General features: G+C 38.9%; 1 protein-coding gene across 11 annotated transcripts in view; it reads right to left on the bottom strand.

Moving 5' to 3' along the window:
• SLIT2 (slit guidance ligand 2) overlaps positions 1-21,037 on the bottom strand; it is a 427,330-nt gene that overhangs the window by 153,953 nt on the left and 252,340 nt on the right. For all 11 annotated transcript variants that reach the window (XM_030564146.1, XM_030564137.1, XM_030564144.1 and 8 more), the window contains exon 5: positions 12,002-12,073. In XM_030564146.1, the coding sequence (XP_030420006.1) occupies positions 12,002-12,073 (72 nt within the window). The remainder of the gene's footprint in view (positions 1-12,001; positions 12,074-21,037) is intronic.

The raw sequence follows: 21,037 nt of genomic DNA, 5'->3' as shown, positions 1-21,037 counted from the left end.
GCCAAAGAGGTAGTATTGGATGTGGCCCACAATGGTAAATAGACTGAGAAACACTGCCCTTGACAGTCACTATTTTCCCCCCCATGTGCCCCTTTTTCTGCCCCGTCCCTACACAATGGCTATTTACATTGGGCAATGTGTTTTTTGTAAAGTTCCCAGGATTCCTAATGTCGGTTCTCATTCTTAAAAACCTTTCAGTTGCTTGGGAGAATTAACTCATTTTTGCACCCATATCTGCAGAGTTACCTGGATACTTTCTGTATTTAATAGATTGCATTTTTTAAAATGTTACAGCAATGTTAACTAATTGCAAAGGCAACGTTGTGAAATTTTTAAGGGCTATGCAAATTTTTTTTAAATGTAGCTTTACCCTGTAGTCTTATCAATATATCACGTGCAAAACATGCTATTAATAAAACATTATTAGTTATCATAATCATACACATTGACTGTGGACTTCTATTTCCCCTCACTCCTTTTTACTTTTACATATCTGTTGTATTTAACGGTTAGAGCTAAAAAACAAAAATTAAAAGACCCTCAAAAATCTAATGTTCAATGTCAGAATATCTACGTACATTTAAGAATTGATATCTATTTTCATACAAAAGAAATTTACACCCTATGCCACCAACACAATAGCATACCAGAAGTCCATAGTTCATGGAGGTTGAAATAACTTCACTTTAAAATGTCAATTTTTCTACTTCTCTCTCCTTCTGTTCATCAGGGCTTGAAAATATTCTGTTTTGTAATGTAAGAATGGAGATCATGCACCATTAAAGTTGTTCAATTTGTACTGAAATGAATGAATCCAGGCTTCATTTCTTAATGCACTGCTTAATAAGTCACTGTAAAAAGTCAATAACTGATGTTCATCTCTTTACCGTGCTTCCGTGACAGGAGCAACATTCTTATAAACCTTTGCATGTTCACATTTACTATTCTTCAGATCATTCCCTGTGTGTGTGGAGGGAGGGGGACAATACTTGTCACTGCAGTATTATTTTTGGAAACAGTTACTATTTTCTACTAATTTGTCTGCATTTTGAGACAGAATTAAATTATGTTTACTTAGTTGCCTTTTCTGTTGCAATTTCCCCAATTCCGTTTGTAAGGCAGTAATTTCATGGCACATAATCTCGAAAGAATATAACAGAATCTATAAGATGTTTGTACTGAGTTTCCAACAATTTACAGACAATAGGACTATATCTATCTGATTCCACTCTTCTTCTTATGAAAGAAAAAATGTTTTCCTCTCATTTATCTACATGGCTTATTTTTTTCAAACTATGTAAGCTTTTATTTAAAAAAATCTATCTAATTCATTTTCACTCAAAATTGAGGAATAAAACTTACTAAAATAAGATATGTGTCAAGTTATTGATCTTTTTATTTCTGTTAAAACTAAACAGCTGGCATGATGTATACATCCTTTAAGTATGGCATTTGGGAATAAAAACTGCTTTTTAATAACTAAATAAAGTCCTCTACATAATACCCTTCAACAGCAGCAGCTCCAGGCACCAGCACTCCAAGCGCATGCCGAGGGGGGGCAAGCTGTGGGGGATGCCCTGCTGGTCACTGTGAGGGCGGCAGTCAGGCAGCCTTCAGTGGCTTGCCCGTGGGAAGTCCGCCGGTCCCACGGTTTCAGTGGCAGGTACGCCAAAGTCGTGGGACTGGCGGACCTCCCACAGGCGTGCCCCGAAGGCAGCCTGCCTGCTGTGCTTGGGGCGGAAAAAAAGCTAGAGCTGCCCCTGTCCTCTAATCCAACAAAAGTCACTAATGTTGTCTGGGAGCAGAAGACAAAATAAAACAAATTCAGAGTTTTGAAGTCCAAACATTTTGGAAGTATGATAAGTAAAATATGTAAGAATATGTATGAGAGATGTAAAAAATTTCTCTTTGTAAAAACTTTGAGTTTGTAAAAAACTCAAATTTACTGTGCCCCATTTTTCCCCAATTTTTTTATAAAAATTCTAACCTGCACTAAACATTCAGATGGATATTAAAGGTAAACATGTTGTCAAAATCAGGCTTATAATGGGCAACTAGCTCCGCCTTCAACTAGGTGAAGACTATCACATCTCCATCATCTAGAGATACCTCAACAGAATTGTATTATATAGTTCTTAACACAATGGAGGCCACAAGAGATGCTATTCACATATGGTATGTTTTTGATTTATCAAAAATGAAAGGTAGGCAGTTGGGGAAAATGATTTACCTATCAGGAAACATGAGAAATTATTATTTATTATTTGTACTTCCATTGTGCCTAGGAACCCTGGTCATGAACTATGATCCCATTGTGGTAGGTGCTGTACAAAGAGAACAAAAAGACATCCTGGCCCTGCAAGAGTTTACAATCTAAATAGACAACAACAGACACATGATATGGGGGGAGTGGTAGACTGAGCAGTTTCCAGATTTCTAGAGAAGAAGAGGGTGCCACAGTGTCTGACTGGTGATGCACTTTATTTTTGGAGCAAAGGAGGTCCTTACTGTGCTTTACCTCCACTTATTACCATTTGATATAGCTCCACTTGGTTGGATCAACAGTTATTTCAACATTCTTCTAGGAGCTGAAAACTGCTTTGAATGTCCACTGTCAGGTAATGCCCCACCATCCTTTTGCTGTGGTAGTGTAGATACTGGCAGCCTCATCTGGCCATAGGGCAGTGAAGCAGCAGGCCAAAATAACTTTAGGTAGTTCTATTCTGCAACTGATTACACAGCCCACAAGTTATGCAGCAGGTAAATTATGTCATCAGTGTGACTTCATATCAAGTGGATGACAAAACAGTCTCATGGCAAGTGTGTAATTTTTTGGGAAATGCACAATTAGTTATTTTGGCATGTGACATCATTCAATAGATATTCTTCAGGAATACTTCTATTGAGGGGCTTGTGTTTAAAGATCAATTAAAATACTTCTGTCTGTGGAACAACTCCCCTTAAATGATAACTAGTTATCAACAAATATCATGGCAAGGACACAACTGCTTTGGTTCATGATCTAATTAAGTTAGGCCCTGTCTACACTGGCAAATTTCTGCACAGTAAAGTAGCTTTCTGCATTGTAACTCCCGAGGTGTAAACACTGCCAAGCCACTTAGTGCACCATGCACCCCCCAGACACCGCCAAGACACTCATATCAACCTGCAGGCTCCAGTCTGTACCCACTGCATTCCACTCCTGCCCTGTCACAATCCAGCCCTGCGGACTCCCAGTTCCCACTGCACTCAGCACTCATCCCTCTGAAGTTTAGCCATGTTGAAGTACAGAACCCACTGCACTGTACTCCAAAGGAGAAGGCTGAATATGATCCCTGGACATACACAAATCTTTAACCGTCCCGGGACCCCACCTCCTCCTGGGATCCTCCCTTCCCCTATCCCCCTCGGTCCTGATGTGTTGTTTTTTTTGTCAGTCTGTCTCCTCCACTTGTTGTTTTTTAATACAATAATTGTTTTGGTTTTAAAACAATCTTTATTCCATTAACTGAAAGCAAACAGAGCCCTACAAAGCAACAGGCAATTTTCTTACACCTTCATAGTGCATTGTCTCCACCTATTACAATCACCTCCTAGTATTACAAGCACTGCACTCCTGAGCACAGCACCAAATATTAGTGGCTTTCAGCTTCAAATTGCTGCCTCAAAGCATCCCTGATTCTTATGGCCCAATGCTGCACCCTTCTAATAGACCTGGTCTCTGGCTGTTCATATTCAGCCTCCAGGTGCTGAGACTCAGTGGTCCAGCCCTAAGTGAAGCTTTCACCCATCCCGTCACAAGCCCATGGGGTGAGCTCATGGCACAGTCCCATGAATGTGGCTTTCCTCATCCGAAAGTTCTGCAGCCGCAGCTCATCATCCCAGACATGCATGACTATGTGATCCCACTACTCAGTGCTTGTTTCCCAAGCCCAAAAGCGACGTTCCACTGTGGTCAGCACCTCTGTGAATGCCACAAGCAATCTCATGTCATAGCTACTATGTGTAGCGAGATCAATGTTGCACTCCTCTTGCCTTTGTAGTTGAAGGAATAACTCCACTGCTACTCGTGATGTGTTGGTCAGAGAGAGTAGCATATTGGTCATAGTGCAGGATCCATTCCTGCAGACCAAAGAGGCAGGTCGTGCAGTACACAAACCGTTGAAAGATGGCACCAAATGAGGACAGTAGCACAGGGGTTGCTGGGATGTGAAGCAATGCATCACAGGGCATTGGAACAGGACCCAGGATGCCCCGGGGACCCCCTCCCCCTTCCCACAACTCTTAGCGGCAGAAGAGGAAGAGATGCTCTGTGGGATAGCTGCCTAGAGTGCACCGCTCCAAATACCGCTGCAAGTGTGAACGCGCTATTGCGAAGGCAGCTGACAGTGTGAACACACAACAGCGGTTTTCCTTCACTGCTCTCTGAGTGGTGCTGTAACTGCCAGTGCTGTAACTCTGCCAGGGTAGACATGCCCTTAGTATCCCCGATCACCATGAATTTTCAAAGATAATGGCCAATGGCTCTGCAATCATATCTGCCAACTCCTTTAGCATCATCAGATGCAGTGCATCTAGCCCTATGGACTTGTACTTGTCCAGCTTTTCTAAATAGTCCTGAACCATTTCTTTCTCCACAGAGGGCTGGTCACCTCCTCCCTGTACTGTACTGCCCAGTGCAGTAGTCTGGGAGCTAACCTGGTTCATGAAGACAGAGGCAAAAAAAGCATTGAGTACATTAGCTTTTTCCACATCCTCTGTCACTAGGTTGCCTCCCCCATTCACTAAGGGGCCCACACTTTCCTTGACCACCTTCTTGTTGCTAACATACTATACATCCAATTATTCACCCTATAATTTACTTTAAATGAACAATTTTGGTCTTTCCTTCTCATTCTCTAAAAGAGTGGTCTGAACCATGGGTACGTGTACACCTGGGGGTATGCAGAGGTCTACAAGGGAGTACCTCAACTCATCTAGATATTTGCCTAGTTTTACAACAGGCTACATAAAAAGCACTAGCAAAGTCAGTACAAACTAAAATTTCATACAGACAGTGATTTGTTTATGCCGCTCTATATACTATACACTGAAATGGAAGTACAATATTTACATACCAATTGATTTATTTCATAATTATATGGTAAAAATGAGAAAGTAAGCAACTTTTCATTAACCGTGAGCTGTGACACTTCTGCATTTTTGTGTCTGATTTTGTAAGCAAGTGGTTTTTAAGTGAGGTGAAACTTGGGGGTATGCAAGACAAATCAGACTCCTGCAAGGGGTACAGTACTCTGGAAAGGTTGAGAGCCACAGCTCTAAGAAAATTCCAAATGAAGAGCTAATATCTGAAACTTGCTGAAGTGTGTGCTTAGAAGCTAACACAATATGATGCAGACCAATAATCTTAATGAAAAGCATTCACTCTTTAAGAAATGCAGATGTTTAACTTGCTAAGTATTTACTCATCCTCTCAATATGCTCATTTAGAATGAATAAGTTTCAGTTCCTTCTTCATTTGCACAGGTACAGGTAGTAACTAATCAGTAAGCAGATTTTTTGATCACCCATTAGTTGTCTCCTCCTTCTAAAATTCAATTGTCTTCACCTAAGGTATCCAAAGACTATTGTTCCTGAACACTTTAAATCAAGCTATGGCATATGTAAACTATGATGATGTTATTAAGAAAAATGTGGCATATGAGCCTAGATCAATACATATATAATACACTGAGATTATTCCACATGGGGGTGATACTACTGTAGCAGAAACACTGGCACACAGACTTTGTATTTCAGCACCCTTCACATGCCATTTCAGACCACATGGGGTCAATAAAGCCAACATTTAATTATAAAATACTAGACTATATGGGGGAAAAGCTGGAGGGGGCTATATTATATGCAGCACGGATGAAAAAGTTCATAACTTCCTTATTTCTTGAGACAACCAACCAGTAGAATGTGCCAGCTACAGGGTATCACTAGAAACACAGGTGTCCAAGTCTCCACGGACAGGCAGAACAACCTTTGCCAACTTTGTTTTACTACCTTTATCCACTGTTTTTAATGGACTTGGACTCACTTTCATATATCACTAGACTCCACTACTCAAAATCACCTTGTCCTGAAGAATAAACTAGGTAAGGAGAGTTTCAGAAAAAGAGCACAAAAGGAAGCTACTACGAAAAAGGCAGGAAATAGAGGAAATAGCAGCAAGGGCTGCAAAAGAAAGTTCAGAGAGAGCTGGAAATGAGAATGTGTGTCCTTAGATGGAGCAATACTGCAGACATGAGGGTGAATTAAGGTGGCTGCCTTTATGAATTGCACTAACAGGGAGTCGGGTCTCAGAAGACTGAGAGAGATGGCTTTGCAGTTACTCCTGGGGGAATTCTGTGTCACTGCACATGTGCAGAATTCATGTCCCCCACAGATTTATTTCCCTGCAGAAAAATGACTTCTGATGGGGAAGCAAAGGGTAGCCACGAAAGCGGTCATATGCCCCTCCCTAGCAGCACAGTCAGGTTGGTTCAATCATGGCTGAGAGGCAGGGGCAGTCGTGCATGACAGAGAGAGAGAGACACACTCAATCCCTCCTGCTCGATATTGCAGCATGCTCGGCATGGAGGGGCAGGGTTTCAAGGTGTTTCTGAGGGGTAGGTATGTTTTGTACCCTAAGGCAGAACAGAATGTAGAAGCCTGCCTGCTTAGTTAATTGTTCCCATTGTCTTTGTGAATTCCCCCAGGAGTATAAAACAGGTGTAAAAGTTTTAAGGTTCCTTTACATTGCCAGAGTGGTATAAAGGACAATATGGCTTTATAAATGCTTATGGTGCTTTACTGATTAGAACTGGTCTAAATTTTTTGACTGATAACATTTCTTATCAAAATGTGCTCCTTTCTGGAGATGGTCAGTAGCCAATATAAACTGAGTTTAATTCCCCGGGCACCCTCACTTGCTCTTTAGTTGCCTATGATGCAACACTGAGCACATAGTTGCATATATTTGTTGACTAATCACTCAAAATAAAGGATCATTACTAGCTATATTACTATTAGGCAAAGGAGTTTGGGAATTTTCTCCAATACTCTCAACTCCCATTCTCCATCCATTGTATTGTACTTTAATTAATAACCAAAATAACCGAAATCAGTGGGACTATATTGAGTTATTTTGACAATTAACATATGCAGAATTTTGCAGGATTTTAAAATATTGTGTGCAGAATTATTAATTTTTTGGCACAGAATTCCCCCAGGAGTATGCAGTGAAGGTGCTGACCTGGGACTCAGAAGGTCTAAGTTCAATTCTCACCTCTGCCACAGAATTCCTGTGACATTTTGGGTACACAGGCACTTAATCATTTTGTACCTCAGTTCCCCCATCAGCTTAGTGAGGAAAATTCCATTAATATATGTGAGGTGCTCAGATACTACAGTGATGATTGTCATATAAGAATCTAGACAACCCTGGATCTTATCTCAATCACAAGGATAGAAGATGAATTAACAGTGTTAAGAACTTTTGTAATCCCTCCTGAAAAAATAAGTATGTCAAAGAGGTAAGATTCAGAGGTCAAAACACATTGATCGTTCTCAAAACAGAAACCAAACTTTCTCTGTTTCCAACAGTTGGATCCAGATATGGTGGCTTGACAGCATGGATCACCTAAACTGAAGCATAACGTCAATGACTGTAGTTAAGAGCAACAATAGTGACAAGGGTGTTCTTCACATGGGTGAAGGCAGTGCTCCTGAAGAGGAAAATTCAGGCTTGGAGGGAAAAGCAGCACAGCGTCCCCTGCCATTTGAATTGCTGGCCTACCATGTACTGGGAGGCCAGTCTGAGAAAACCAATATAGACTATGCCCAATCATTCTTTGCCTTTCAGATAACTCGGCCCATCGACAATATTGAAGAAAAGGTCCAAGCAATCAGTGACTGATTTCTGATGCAAACAGAGCTGTCTTTGGCATCTGTCACCGCTTGCGTCATTCTGAACAAATCAGAATGTAACAATACTCCCTGGACTGAATCTTCGGTCTATTGAAATCATCAGTTGTTTAGGAGGGTTATGCCAGATAAGGGAAATATACTTATGTGAATATTTTTTGGGGCCCAACATAGGACCTTTAATGGTTCTTTTCTTATGGGCTGACTCTGGGTGTACCTTGTTTGTTTACTATGGAAGTAGTGGGTGCATTAAAAAGTCAGCATTTACCAAGAGTTACCATCCAGTGTTGTCCAAGATAACCACCATTTCCCCCTTTCCTTAGGACAGGAGAGGTCAATCATAATTGTGGTAAATGTTAGTAAATGTTGACATTTTAATAGCCTCTATAGCACTGCTGAATTGTCCCTGAGCACTGCTGAATTGTCCCTGAGAACTTCATATGTTTCAGAGTCCAACAAAACATGTTCTGAGCCTCCTATACTGCTCTTTTTTCTAAGATGTTTATGTGAACATATATCTCTGACCTGGTCAGATTTAATGTATGAGTTGATGATGTATGTGAACTAGCTATCCGAAGCGATTGACATCTGTCAGACTACACTATCAATTCTAGCTCTCAAATCCTCTGAAAATGGGGATATCTTATGCATAATATTAAAGAAAGCTTGAGATTGTCCTGGTAAGGATGATTTTGTCCAAGTTCTATGGAAACTGAACTCTTTCTTTGTAGAAGCAGCAAGAGGGCTCTGGAGTGTACTCTGCATAGGAGCTAACTCTAAGGCAAGAAACCAGAAAGACCCAAGAAACAGCGGTGGCTCCAGGCACCAGCGCTCCAAGCGTGTGCCTGGGGCGGCAAGCCGCAGGGGGTGCCCTGCCAGTCCCTGCGAGGGTGGCAGCCAGGCAGCCTTCAGCAGCGTGCCTACGGGAGGTCCACCAGTCCTGCAGACTGGCAGCAATTCAGTGGCGGGTATGCCAAAGCCGTGGGACTGGCGGGACCTTCCCCAGGCAAGCCGCCGAAGGCAGCCTGCCTGCCGTGCTTGGGGCAGCAAAAAAGCTAGAGCTGCCACTGCCAAGAAAGGCAGCATGGTTCTTTGTGGAAGTAATCCCATCTAGCTGAGTTGACCAAATTTTGTTTTATTTTGCTCACTCTTGTGGCAGATTGGAATGCCATTATTTTACTGCACTGAAATGCATTGCCAGACTGTTCTGTCTCTTGACTCCTGATGAACATCAGCTGTAGGTTTAAGAATAAATTCTGGACATGATGGAGTTTGAATTAGCAAATTGTCTCAATATTAGATTACTACTTTTACTTTAGTCTTTATCTCTGCTACTATCAGCACTATAATTTTGATGAAGATTCTTAACGTCATGGCCAGACCAAAAGTCAGAGTATACTACATTGGAAATGCTGAGATTAGAACAAACCTTAAGTATTGGTGGTGATAATATTCAATAAGGCGATATAAGTACTTTAGTGGTTGAATATTAGATAATCACCTGAACTGGTGAATAGAAAATAGATTTTAACCACTCCATTTTGTAATGGCTTTTGTTTGCAAATTAGTTCAATCTTTCTAAACCCACAGTTGACCAATTGTTTCCTGACTTCTCTTGTATAATCAAACAGAATATAGTGTTTGCTAACTATCTGATCTTGACAGATATTGCTTCTATGGATAGGAGATTGTGGTTTTAAACTCTGCCTCTCTTTTTCAAGTCTCCAGAGAGGTTTGGAGGGCATCCATTTTATGGATACAAGATTTAATTTAATAAATGTTAGCACTCGTCTGTCATCACAAGTTACACACAGACCATCCAACCCAATGATATACATTCCACTACAAAATGGCAAAGAGATACTGGCATTGACTAGTCAAGATTATGTATATATATTTCTGTGAAAAACTTTTTGATACTTCGTTTTGTTCTACTAGTGACAAATATCTGAGAAAATATTCTTCTTTGGACCACAAGGAGGCAATCTATGGTATCCATTCTGAAATTCAACATTTTGGTACTACAAAGAGCATTTGGACTTTTTGGTATTGTAAGGACCTTGTTGATAGCTTTGCATGGATTATCCCCAAAAGAGGAAAGGCTTTAAACATCAATATTGGTGTGTACAGAATGATTATAAAGGATTTGAATTCCAGAGCTTTAGGCAAACTGCTCTGCAGGCTACCCACACTAGAAAATATGTTAAATCTTAGAGATAATTCTGTGCTGTGTCATGTAGGAAACTGGAGTCTAAATTACAATGGACTGGTATATTTCTGGCATTCGTAGATCTCACCCCCACATTAGAAAGTTCCCATTGATGCTCTCAGACTTATTACTATTCAAAGTTCTTTTTAGAGCCATATCAATTTTCTTATGCAAAGGATCATTCAGAGAAATATTGCCCTCTAGTGGTAGCAAAAATTTTCTTAGATTTGAAATACCGGTAATAATGGCTTCAGTTTGAGAGCCCCAAAATGCCAAAAATTAAAACTCAAAACCAAAACCAACATATCTTGAGCAACATTTCCATAAGGAGGTGGGGCTTGCCTCAGATTTAATCTCAGATTTTACTGTGGAGTGAATCTTCAACATGAATATTTTTAAATATAAAAACATGAGTCAAGAATCATAATCAATAAACCCAATTCTCTGCTTTAAACTTTCTAGTAACTTTACAAGACTCGATGATAGAGCTCATGTTTAGCTGAATGAAAGAAGCTTGATGAGTACGGAAATCAGTTTACAAAATTCATTTGCCTCCCTTACCTACAAATGCTAGTATTCTCGCTAGACGATGCTCTCCAACACACCTAAGCACACTGAAGAACATAGGAGATGATAGGCCATTATAGAGGCTACAGGAGTTTGATGCTCTTAAAGAAAAAGGGTCTACAGAGACTGCCAAAGTGAGATAAGGAGGATGGTGCACAAAAAAGATTGTGCAGACCTTGGGGTGGGATGACTATTAGGATCAGGGAAGCAGAGCAATTTGAATTGCTGTAAATAGACTCAAAGAACATTCCTGAACCTTTTTCTGAAGCTGAAACTCTAGACATGAAATTAGGCAAGAAGAGTTTAATCCAACAGGCCCACTTAATTTGCTGGCCTGATACCAGATGCAGAAAGCTTTAGATTAGCATAGAAACTTGTTTCCCTTCCAAGTCTCAGGCTGTCTCATTACAAGCTATGCAGTGTTCCACCATTATGTGCTTTGCTTTTTAGCTTCCCTCCGCCCACATTTAATTTGAACATTTCTTCTCAGAGACTGCTTGTTACAGGCAGAAGAACAAATGAAGAAAATTGTATCCAGAAGGGAATCCACGAGAGGGCTTTGAAAAGTCCTGTTTTACTATCGCTGTCTCTAATAGAAGGAAAGGCAATTTATTCACTTAAACGGGCGAATGGCAGAAGTCATCAGTTTGTTGTCTTAGAGCTGACAAAATTCCACATTTAGGAGCCATGGTAAATTGCACATGAGTTATGGGGCTACCAAGTCTCAAGCAAGATGTCACCAATCCTGTATAGAGGACTTGCTTTACCATGAAAGAAAAACTGTGTGAGAGAAGTAATCACATAAAAAGAAGGTATGTATTCTAGTGGATTGGTTAATAAAATTATCTCAAATCTCTCTCTTTTACAAGATTAAACAAAAGGCAGACCTCTAGACCCTAAGCAGAATGAATTTTTAACAAGAAACAGTTATAGTCAGAAAAGATAGCTCATAGTTTGATTTTCCAGTAAAACACTGGAAGAGGCCTGAAGACCAGATATTAAACCCAGGTTATCATAAGCAAAGAAATATACTGTTTTGACATCTTTAATTCCTTTTTAACCATTTAGATTTGGTGAAAGGAAATTCTAGGATGTACTAAACGTATTAAATACTTTTGCTAAAACAACAATAAAGCTCTTGACTTTCAGGAAGAGACTCTCAACAGTTGCTACAAAAAGTGTTTAAAGAGAAAAACATCTGATAAAGCAAAGACAATGTGCAAGTAAAATATAACCATCAACTTATAAAAAAGTCAATAGGAAACTACTTACAGATTTTTAATATCTACGGCCCCACGGAAAGCCTTCCTTGGAATTGCTTGAATTTGATTTTCACTGAGATCACTACAAAAAAAAAAGATGAAAGGGAACTTAAAAGTTGTTGTACATATTTTATCCGTATGAAAGAACTTTTGTGAAAGAATATCATGTAAGAAAAGGATTTCACAATGAATCTCAATCACTATAATTCAGTATGTCCTCTTTATGAAATACATTTTATTATAGCAACTGATTTGTAATTAACTTCAAAGAAGAAATCACATTTCTCATATTACTTGAGCTGCATAACAATAAAAAGTTCCCTTAGAAAAGAATACATATTCCATGTAATATGTGACAAAATAATACAGTTTTTAACAGATGTGGTCAAACTGATTTTGCTTAATTTTGAATGCACTTAAACACTGAGTTCAAAAGTTTGATTCAAAATTATTATGTTACATTCTATTGAAAGAAGATTGAAAATGAGAAGAGCAGAGACAGAGGGGGAAACAACCTGCTGAACACAGGAGTTGCCACATTGGATCAGATCTGCACTCTATCTAGACCTATATACTGTCCAGATAGTGGGCAGTACCAGATGCTTCAGAAGAAAGGGTAGACAGTAGGCGGATGCCCTCACATCTTATCCTGATCTGTAATAATTGGAGACTGGCTTAAACGCTGAAGAATGAGGTCTAATATCCCTTCAAAAATTGTTACCATTTACTGTACAGATTATCTATTTAAATAGCCAACTCTTTTTGGATCTTGCAAAACTCTGCCTCAACAACTTTCTGCTGAAACGAGTTCTAGAAAACCAGAGTAAAAATGAAGCAGAGAGAGAGAGAGAGAGAGAGAGAGAGAGAGAGAGAGAGAGTGAGTGACTGGATGAACAGCAGAGAGGGGGAAGAAAAATTCTAGTGGAGCTTTTGGAAGCTGTTCTTTCCTTAACAGAAATTGTTAAGGAAGCTCAGGCTTCCCATCGGTAGAAAACAGAGTTGAGGAACTCAAACTAGTTTTATGAACCCCAGAAATAGTATGAGGAATTCACAAAACCTCACACTCTGTAAGGTTTGTCCATCTCCAGATTTTAAACTACTACAAGGTTTGTATTCATATAACTTGCTTTGAAAAACAATCCTATATGTATATGTAGCAAGTCCTTAGCCAATTCATTATCAATTTAAGGAAACGAAGACAAAAAGCTATATTTATTTGCTACATCTGCTGTCCTTGATGCATCCATTACCAAAGCATATCTAAAAGTAGGCCCTGCTAATTATTACAAAGATTTTATGAAAAAGAGATAGAACCTGTAAGCTGTGGTTTAATTTTCAAGGCACTTACGTAATTTTGAAAATGGAATATGACTGCATTGGTCTGATGATAAATTCAATGGCAATGAATGAAATAGTAATCTGCAGCAGTAGTTACGGTAACTTGATGTAACAGCCTTATCTAAGAAATTATATTACAACCATCTTTCTAAAGTGATAGGATATAATCTATTTGCATGTAATTGCAAAAATCATGGCCACATACACATATAGACACCGGTTGCTGAGTCTGGGTATTACACTTTCTTCTTTTAGTTCAATTAAAATATATATATATATATATATATGAATTAACAAAGTTGAAGATGTGTGTTAAAAATTTGAAAAAAAAAAATTAATAGCCAAAATCTCTCTTGTTAACTGAGATGGGAGTCTCCACACACGTATAGGCACCTACAAATGTCTGGTCAGCCAGATCACTCCAACAGCAATACACTCAGCAATTCTGCTTTTCTGTGAGGGGGAGAATCAAGAACACCAATTTTTTTTCTAGTGGGCCCACACATCAAAGATATCAAATTTCATGTACTGAGGATGTGTACCCTAAAGTACCTTGCTGAATATGCTAAATGAAGTTTAAGGTGCTGGATTGCAAAGGCTGCCAAGCTGCTGATCTGGGCTTTTGCTAATGCCATCCTTATATGTCAGGAGTAGGCAACCTGCAGCACGCAAGCTGATTTGCAGTGGCACTCACACTGCCTGGGTCCTGGACACCAGTGCGGGGGATTCTGCATTTTAATTTAATTTTAAATGAAGCTTCTTAAAAATTTTAAAAACCTTATTTACTTTACATACAATAGTTTAATTATATATTATAGACTTATAGAAAGAGACCTTCTAAAAACGTTAAAATGTATTACTGGCACGCAAAACCTTAAATCAGAGTGAATAAATGAAGACTTGGCACATCACTTCTGAAAGGCTGCCGACCCCTGTTATATGTGACAGGAATAGTTAGGTTGGTAGAACACATTTTCAAGAGGTTCATAAAACATTAATTAGATGGTGTGAATGTTCTTAGAATTATGTCAGTAACAATACTTTCACGTTTTTGGGTTCTTTTTTTAGAATTAAGTTTCAAATCTACGGTCAGAAAATTCTCTTATTTTCAACACAGCAACAAGCAAAGATACTGGGAAAGTTTTCAGTATTTATGTAATGTTTCAAGTTTACTTCTTCTCACATTAAACAACTTTTCTCATCATTGGGATAATCTAACAAAAAATAACTACAAAAGACTTAACACAAGTGATTAATTTTTAATTCCTCCAAATACCGTTTTTGAGTTTTACACAGTGCTGTAAATCAGTTGACTTAAATGGGAGTACTCCTGATGTACACTGAAAATAGTTGTAGGAAATTCAGGTTCAACGTACAGAAAAACAGACAAGAACTTTTTAATAGGCTAGTTTTAACTAATCTTGTTCAGAACTGAAAAAGAAATGCAAATTATAAGCTACAAGTTTTGAATTAGAATATATTTATGTCTATTAAAACTGATATACATCACACTAAATTAACCAAATAATCATTCTATAATTTCTTTCTAGAACTTTCAATACAGTCTATGGATAGTAACCAGGGGATACAGAAGGCAGACTGCACAATATTTATGCTACAACCATATTTGTTTGCTTTCGTAAGTGGCATACACATTCTGAATAAAGAAAGCCAGTGTCCATCACCTATTGGTCAACTTCTCCCACAGACATCTTTGTGCTTTCTTCTATGACATCCTTTACATACGGAATGTCCTTCCTGAACTAACCCATAGTGTAACCACCCTGTGCTACTTCAAATCCCTCTTCCAGACCAATTTCTGCTGTGATTACTACAGTATTTTGCCAAATAAAAACAGCTAGATGGTTGGCAGGGACTTGCAATATTTATTTCATTTGTGTGTTATACATATCTTATAGTTAACAAAACCAAACCCCTTACTTGAAACTGTCTAGCTATGAGAATAATTAGCATGTGTAAAGAAATCTTCTCATTATTCCCTTTTAATGCCTTCTCTGCTTCTTTTCACTGTTTGTTACACCCACTGTTGCATCTGAACTGCAAGCTCTTTGGGGCAAGGCTTGTCCTTTTATTCTGTATTTGTATGTCACTTAGCACAGTGGGTTCCTTAATCCATCAATCAGAAGGAATTCTGGGTGGGGCCAATGGGACTCTATTGCTCCTCTCCTGACCTAACCCTCTGTGTAGACAGTGCTCGTCAACACAGCTACCACCTCCTGGGGAGGTGAATTAACTATGCTGATGGAAGAAGCTCTCCTATCAGCATAGGAACATCTCTACTAAAGAGCTATGGTAGTGCAGCTGACAAGCCCTTACTTATGGCAGAATAGGAATTAATTGGGGTAACTTTAGTTGACTTTTTAATGTAGACCTCTCCACTGCATATGGGTCTTTAAATATTGTTGCTGTGATTATTTACTAAACAGTAGGTTGCAATCAGTGTTGGTTGGGGTATACTGTTGATTAAAAAAGAAACAGGGGTGCTCTGTGTCCTTGACCAATATTTTCCATTCCTGTACCATTGTACAACATGTGGTCCCTGTTACAAAGGAGGCAGCATTTTAGTCATTCTGCATGTACTTTAAATAGTTTGTGAAGCCCTTTGAGATCCTTTAGAATGAAAGGGGCTTGTGAAGGGTGTACAAATCCCACACTGGAAAAGAAGAGGTTAAAGAGCTGCTTAAAAAGGGGAACAGTGTGGCTCACTGGCAGGCAGATAGACAGTGGAAGTGAGCTGACCTCCATGCTGGGCTCCTGAGGAGTGTCAGAAGTGGTCTTGGTGTCGCAGGCCTGGCCAAGCCTACGAAGCAGGCACCTATGACTCTCTGAAGAGCAGAGATTTTATCTTTATGTTTTTATTCTTTACTTTACCTTGTGGGAAGAGAGGGGACTGGTAGGAAGTGATCCAGAGAGACTGCCACATACACCAGCAGATGCAGGATTTAGCTGCCTACCTCTGGGCTCCACAATGGATCCCAGTGGAGAGGGTGAGCCCAGGCTTCCCTATCAACACCTAAAGAGAGAGAATGCTACAGTGGCTTACCTTGATACAGAGAAACTAGGTGCGGAGAGTAAACTCTGAATACAAAGGGTCTGGGATATGAAATCCTGACCAGGGGGAGGAGCCCTGAGGCCTCTTGGTTAATCCTGAAGACTCCCCAAATGTTATACATACTCTTTTATACATACCCCGAACAGGACAGACTTGAATACGTGACCTGGCCGGAGGGCAGAATCACTGAAAGGACTGACCACCACAGGGCAGAGCAATAGTATGAAAAAGGGGTAACCAAGAGGATGACAGCCAGCCACATTCCCTCCTGACAAGTAGGTGGCGCCAGTAGTGGATTCCATAAGGGTACAATAATACTATCAACTAGTAAGACAAGTGGACATCGTGGGTTCACAAGTATAAACCAGAACTTAAGGGGGGTGGGCATTTACCTGTCCCAGATATGAAGATATCAATCTGGGCATTTAACAATAAAGGGACACTCCCACTAAAACAAATTATTCTGCAGCATTATTACAGCTTTATAGTTTACACAAAAGACAATGTGTCTATGAAACAGCATTAACAATTCAAGGATGAATGAATGATACAAGTGGAGAAATTAAGAAATAATTTTATACAATTGGAATGAAAATAACGCAGGAAATTGCAATAAACTCTTTGCCACAGGGTGCAATGAAACAATATTCAAACCCTATGATAAGCTCAGATGATGTGTGGCAAATTCTATTTGCCCCATGAGCCTCTTCCAGCTAATTTTTTCACAATTCTGTTTAGCAATTTGTAAAGAGCGGATATAATCCAAATTATTAGGCCAATTTCTGAGTTCCATAAGAAGGCTTTGCCCCTTTATAATAGGTACTCAAGTAAGTGCAACTTTGTGGGTTTAATCTATCATATGCACTGGCTTGGACAACTCCTCCAATAACACTGTGTTTGATGTACTCCTTCTAAGATATTAGCAAACAGCTGTTTCATCTATATTCTAAGGCCTCGTCCAGACTAGGGGAGGAAAATCGATCTTAGATACGCAACTTCAGCTACGTGAATAACGTAGCTGAAGTCGAATATCTAAGATCGAATTACTCACCTGTCCAGATGGCGCGGGATCGATGTCCGCGGCTCTCCGTGTCGATTCCGGAACTCCGTTCGGGTTGATGGAGTTCCAGAATCGATGTAAGCGCGCTCGGGGATCGATTTTAACCCACCGATATGGCGGGTTAGTCTGGACGTGGGCTAAGGGTCAGTGTAACAACATGTAACCTTAGCACTTCTTTAGTGGAGGGGAGAGGAGAAGCCCACAACAATGATATTCTGGAGACACATGAGCAGGTCCATTTATAATGGTTTGTTTGTTTCAAATTTAAATATGGTTCAGCTGCGTGAAGGGAATATAGCCAGAAACTTTGCTGGTTTCTGTTATTTTGATTGTACCACCCCCCACTCCCAAAATCAACAAACAAAACCCCCTAACTATAAATACATACACACACACACACACACACACACACACACACACACACACACACACACACACACACACACACACACACACACACACACACACCAGAAACCTCTGAATTTTTGTTTGCTTAACTTGGGACTTCTCCTGAATTTCTGCCCTGCTGCACACACACACCCTTTGAGAATCTGACCTCCATCTTTTGCACCCACAAAGAAGGTCAGATTGAAGCTGATCTCAAAATCAGGCTCTAAATGTATTGAACCTGAATAAAAATATATTTGAGCTAATATGAAATAAGAAAATATATTCTACCAAATGTTCAAACTAAGGCTTTTAGACAGAGAAACTGAATGGCTAATTTATTTGGTTTCTACGTTGATATTTCAGAGCATATTAGTAAATGAGGTATAGTATCTTTTGTAGAAGTACCAGTAAAACCTCATTTAAAAAACAAACAAATCTACTATTAAATGGGAAAAATGGGACTGGACTGCTGGGTTTTTATTTATAAGAATTATTGGGTTTGCAGGTTGGTGTAGTGGGAAGCAGATTTACAGCAAAATCTTGCTAACACTTGTATTTCAGACCTGTATAATATGCTCATCTGTTCTCATATAAAAAACTGAAGATATTTGTATGTGTTATTGTTTTCCTAGTGATTCCAAGGATAAAGTCACCTTACAACCTAATATAAATGAATCTGATATACTGCATCAGCTCTTAGCAAATGAAGCCAATACTGCATTGCGGCTATTTTATTACCCACCACGTATAGTTTCCAACTGAGTATCCCATTAAACTTCCAAAGCAATGCTATTATTTTAATTTTATAAATTGAAATAGCAATGTATAATATCTATATCATACACTGTTAAGGTTGGTTTCATTTTCATGTGTGGGAAAACTATCGTTTAATTTGATGCAATAGATCTTTGGTAGATGGCAACGTACTTGTACATTTAATTAGTGGTAATTTTATTTTTCTCCATGGCTTATAGTCTGACCAGTGATATCATAAATCTATACTGCCATCTTTTACTTTGTGAAGTACTGAGTAATGGGAAATAAGTAATGTGCCCTTATTTTAAAAGAAAAAGAACTACTGAGTCAGATAGGAAGCACTGAAACCAAAACATTATTTATTCAGTTTTACAAATCAGCTCAAAAAATGTCTATCCTGTGCCCTTGGGTCTTTTCATAATTATTTAAAAACAGAAAGACATTATGCATTATACCATAGGTCTTTACCTTTACCTCCTGCTGGAAAGCAAAAAATTAATCCTATATATTCTTCATGAAATATATTATATTGAGCCACATACAGTCTATATAATGAGATCATACAGGGATGAAGTATGATTTTGATTTTCATAAATTTAAGATAATGATCACACAACTTACAAAAGCTGAAGTGGAACAGAAGCATGAGTTGCAGTATTTGTACGAGGGATTTATGCGGGAAGGAGGACAGGGGGTGGGTATTTATCAGTGTACCATTCTGAAATGCAGTTACCATATTTATGAACAGACCTACTCGCATATGTTCCAATATCCAGCTCCCATTGGCTGCCTATTTTTCTTTGTCATATTTCCTAGAGATGGTGCTCCTAAATTAAATACATTTAAGACCTTATTCTCTATTTCCTTGCATATCATGTAGTCCTGTCCATCTGTGTTAACTGGATGTAAAACTCTACCATATTGGAATTGCAGTATTTTACATCCATATTGTACCGATATAAATAATTAGTGCAAGGCAGTGGAGAAACAGGCCCACTGGATCAAGTTGCTCTACTCTGAGTTCAACTAACCACTAAATAGCCTTATCTGAAATGTATCAAGTTCTTCCTTAGAAAATAAACAATATTTCAAAAGATTTAATGTATAGTTTCTTATCTCTCTATAAACAGACAAAACTACTACAGATGAATAATGTGAAATACATATAGTTCATTAGACAAGCATCCAAGACACAATCTCTTATCAAAACTAATTGACTTATACAATCCTTTGTATACTCTAGTTTGGTGCAAAACCATATTCTAAATGCTGATGTGGCCCATTCAGCTGCTTGGTTAAACACACTGACTGGTAAAACTAAAAACCACCCAGTTCTTACATTTTAGAACACCATACTGATTTATAGTTACTGTCAGCAACACATACAAACACAAAAAAATAAAAAAAAAATCCTTAAACAAAATAATAAAGCAGTCAAAAATTTGTAGAATAGGGATTTCCCTTAAATTATTTAACAAATAATCCACTAAATAAATTTGGTTCTGGGATTTACTCTTGTAAAAGAGTACTGGTGAAAGAACCACAATGTGGTATAGCAAAACAAATAACACTTGCTTTTTATAAATGACATATGCTTAATTTAATGGGCAGCAGACTTAAAACAAATAAAAGGAAGTTCTTCTTCACACAGCGCACAGTCAACTTGTGGAACTCCTTGTCTGAGGAGGTTGTGAAGGTAGGACTATAACAGGGTTTAAAAGAGAACTGGATAAATTCATGGAGGTAAAGTCTATTAATGGAGATAAAGTCCATTAATGGCTATTAGCCAGGATGGGTAAGGAACGGTGTCCCTATACTCTGTTTGTCAGAGAGTGGAGATGGATGGCAGGAGAGAGATCCCTTGATCATTACCTGTTAGGTTCACTCCCTCTGGGGCACCTGGCAGTAGACAGGATACTCGGCTAGATGGACCTTTGGTCTGACCCAGTGTGGCTGTTCTTATGTTCTAATTTGTTGTTTTGATATATAATAAGCATTATTTATTCATTTCCAAACTTTAAAAAATTGTGTATTTCTGAATATTTACACTTAACTGATCCAATGGTTGATGGTCAGATAACGATTGCTCCCATGATTCATTTATTTCTCACTGCTAGAGTGGATTATTGCAGTGTAGTCTACATGGAACTGTACCTTAAATCAATCCAGAATTTATGCTGATGGAGAATGCAAAAGTCTACTTATTAAACTATTGTGCCCCATGACAGCACATGAAACCTGTGCTCCACAATCTGCACTGCCTATTGGTTTCTGGATTGAATGTAAGGTGTTTACTTATAAAGTCCTATATAGCCTCAGATTTTCTTACTTCAGGGGACCATCTCCCTCCTTGTGCCATCCTGCAACAGTTGGAATCCATGGAGGTGGATCTGCCTCAATTTAAAAGATTGGGCTGGCAATAGATTTTT

This window comes from Gopherus evgoodei, chromosome 5 (genome assembly GCF_007399415.2).
Source record: "Gopherus evgoodei ecotype Sinaloan lineage chromosome 5, rGopEvg1_v1.p, whole genome shotgun sequence".
In the NCBI taxonomy this organism is placed as follows: domain Eukaryota; kingdom Metazoa; phylum Chordata; order Testudines; family Testudinidae; genus Gopherus; species Gopherus evgoodei.
Note: the sequence above shows the minus strand (reverse complement) of the source record. Positions and strands in the feature narration are given on the sequence as shown.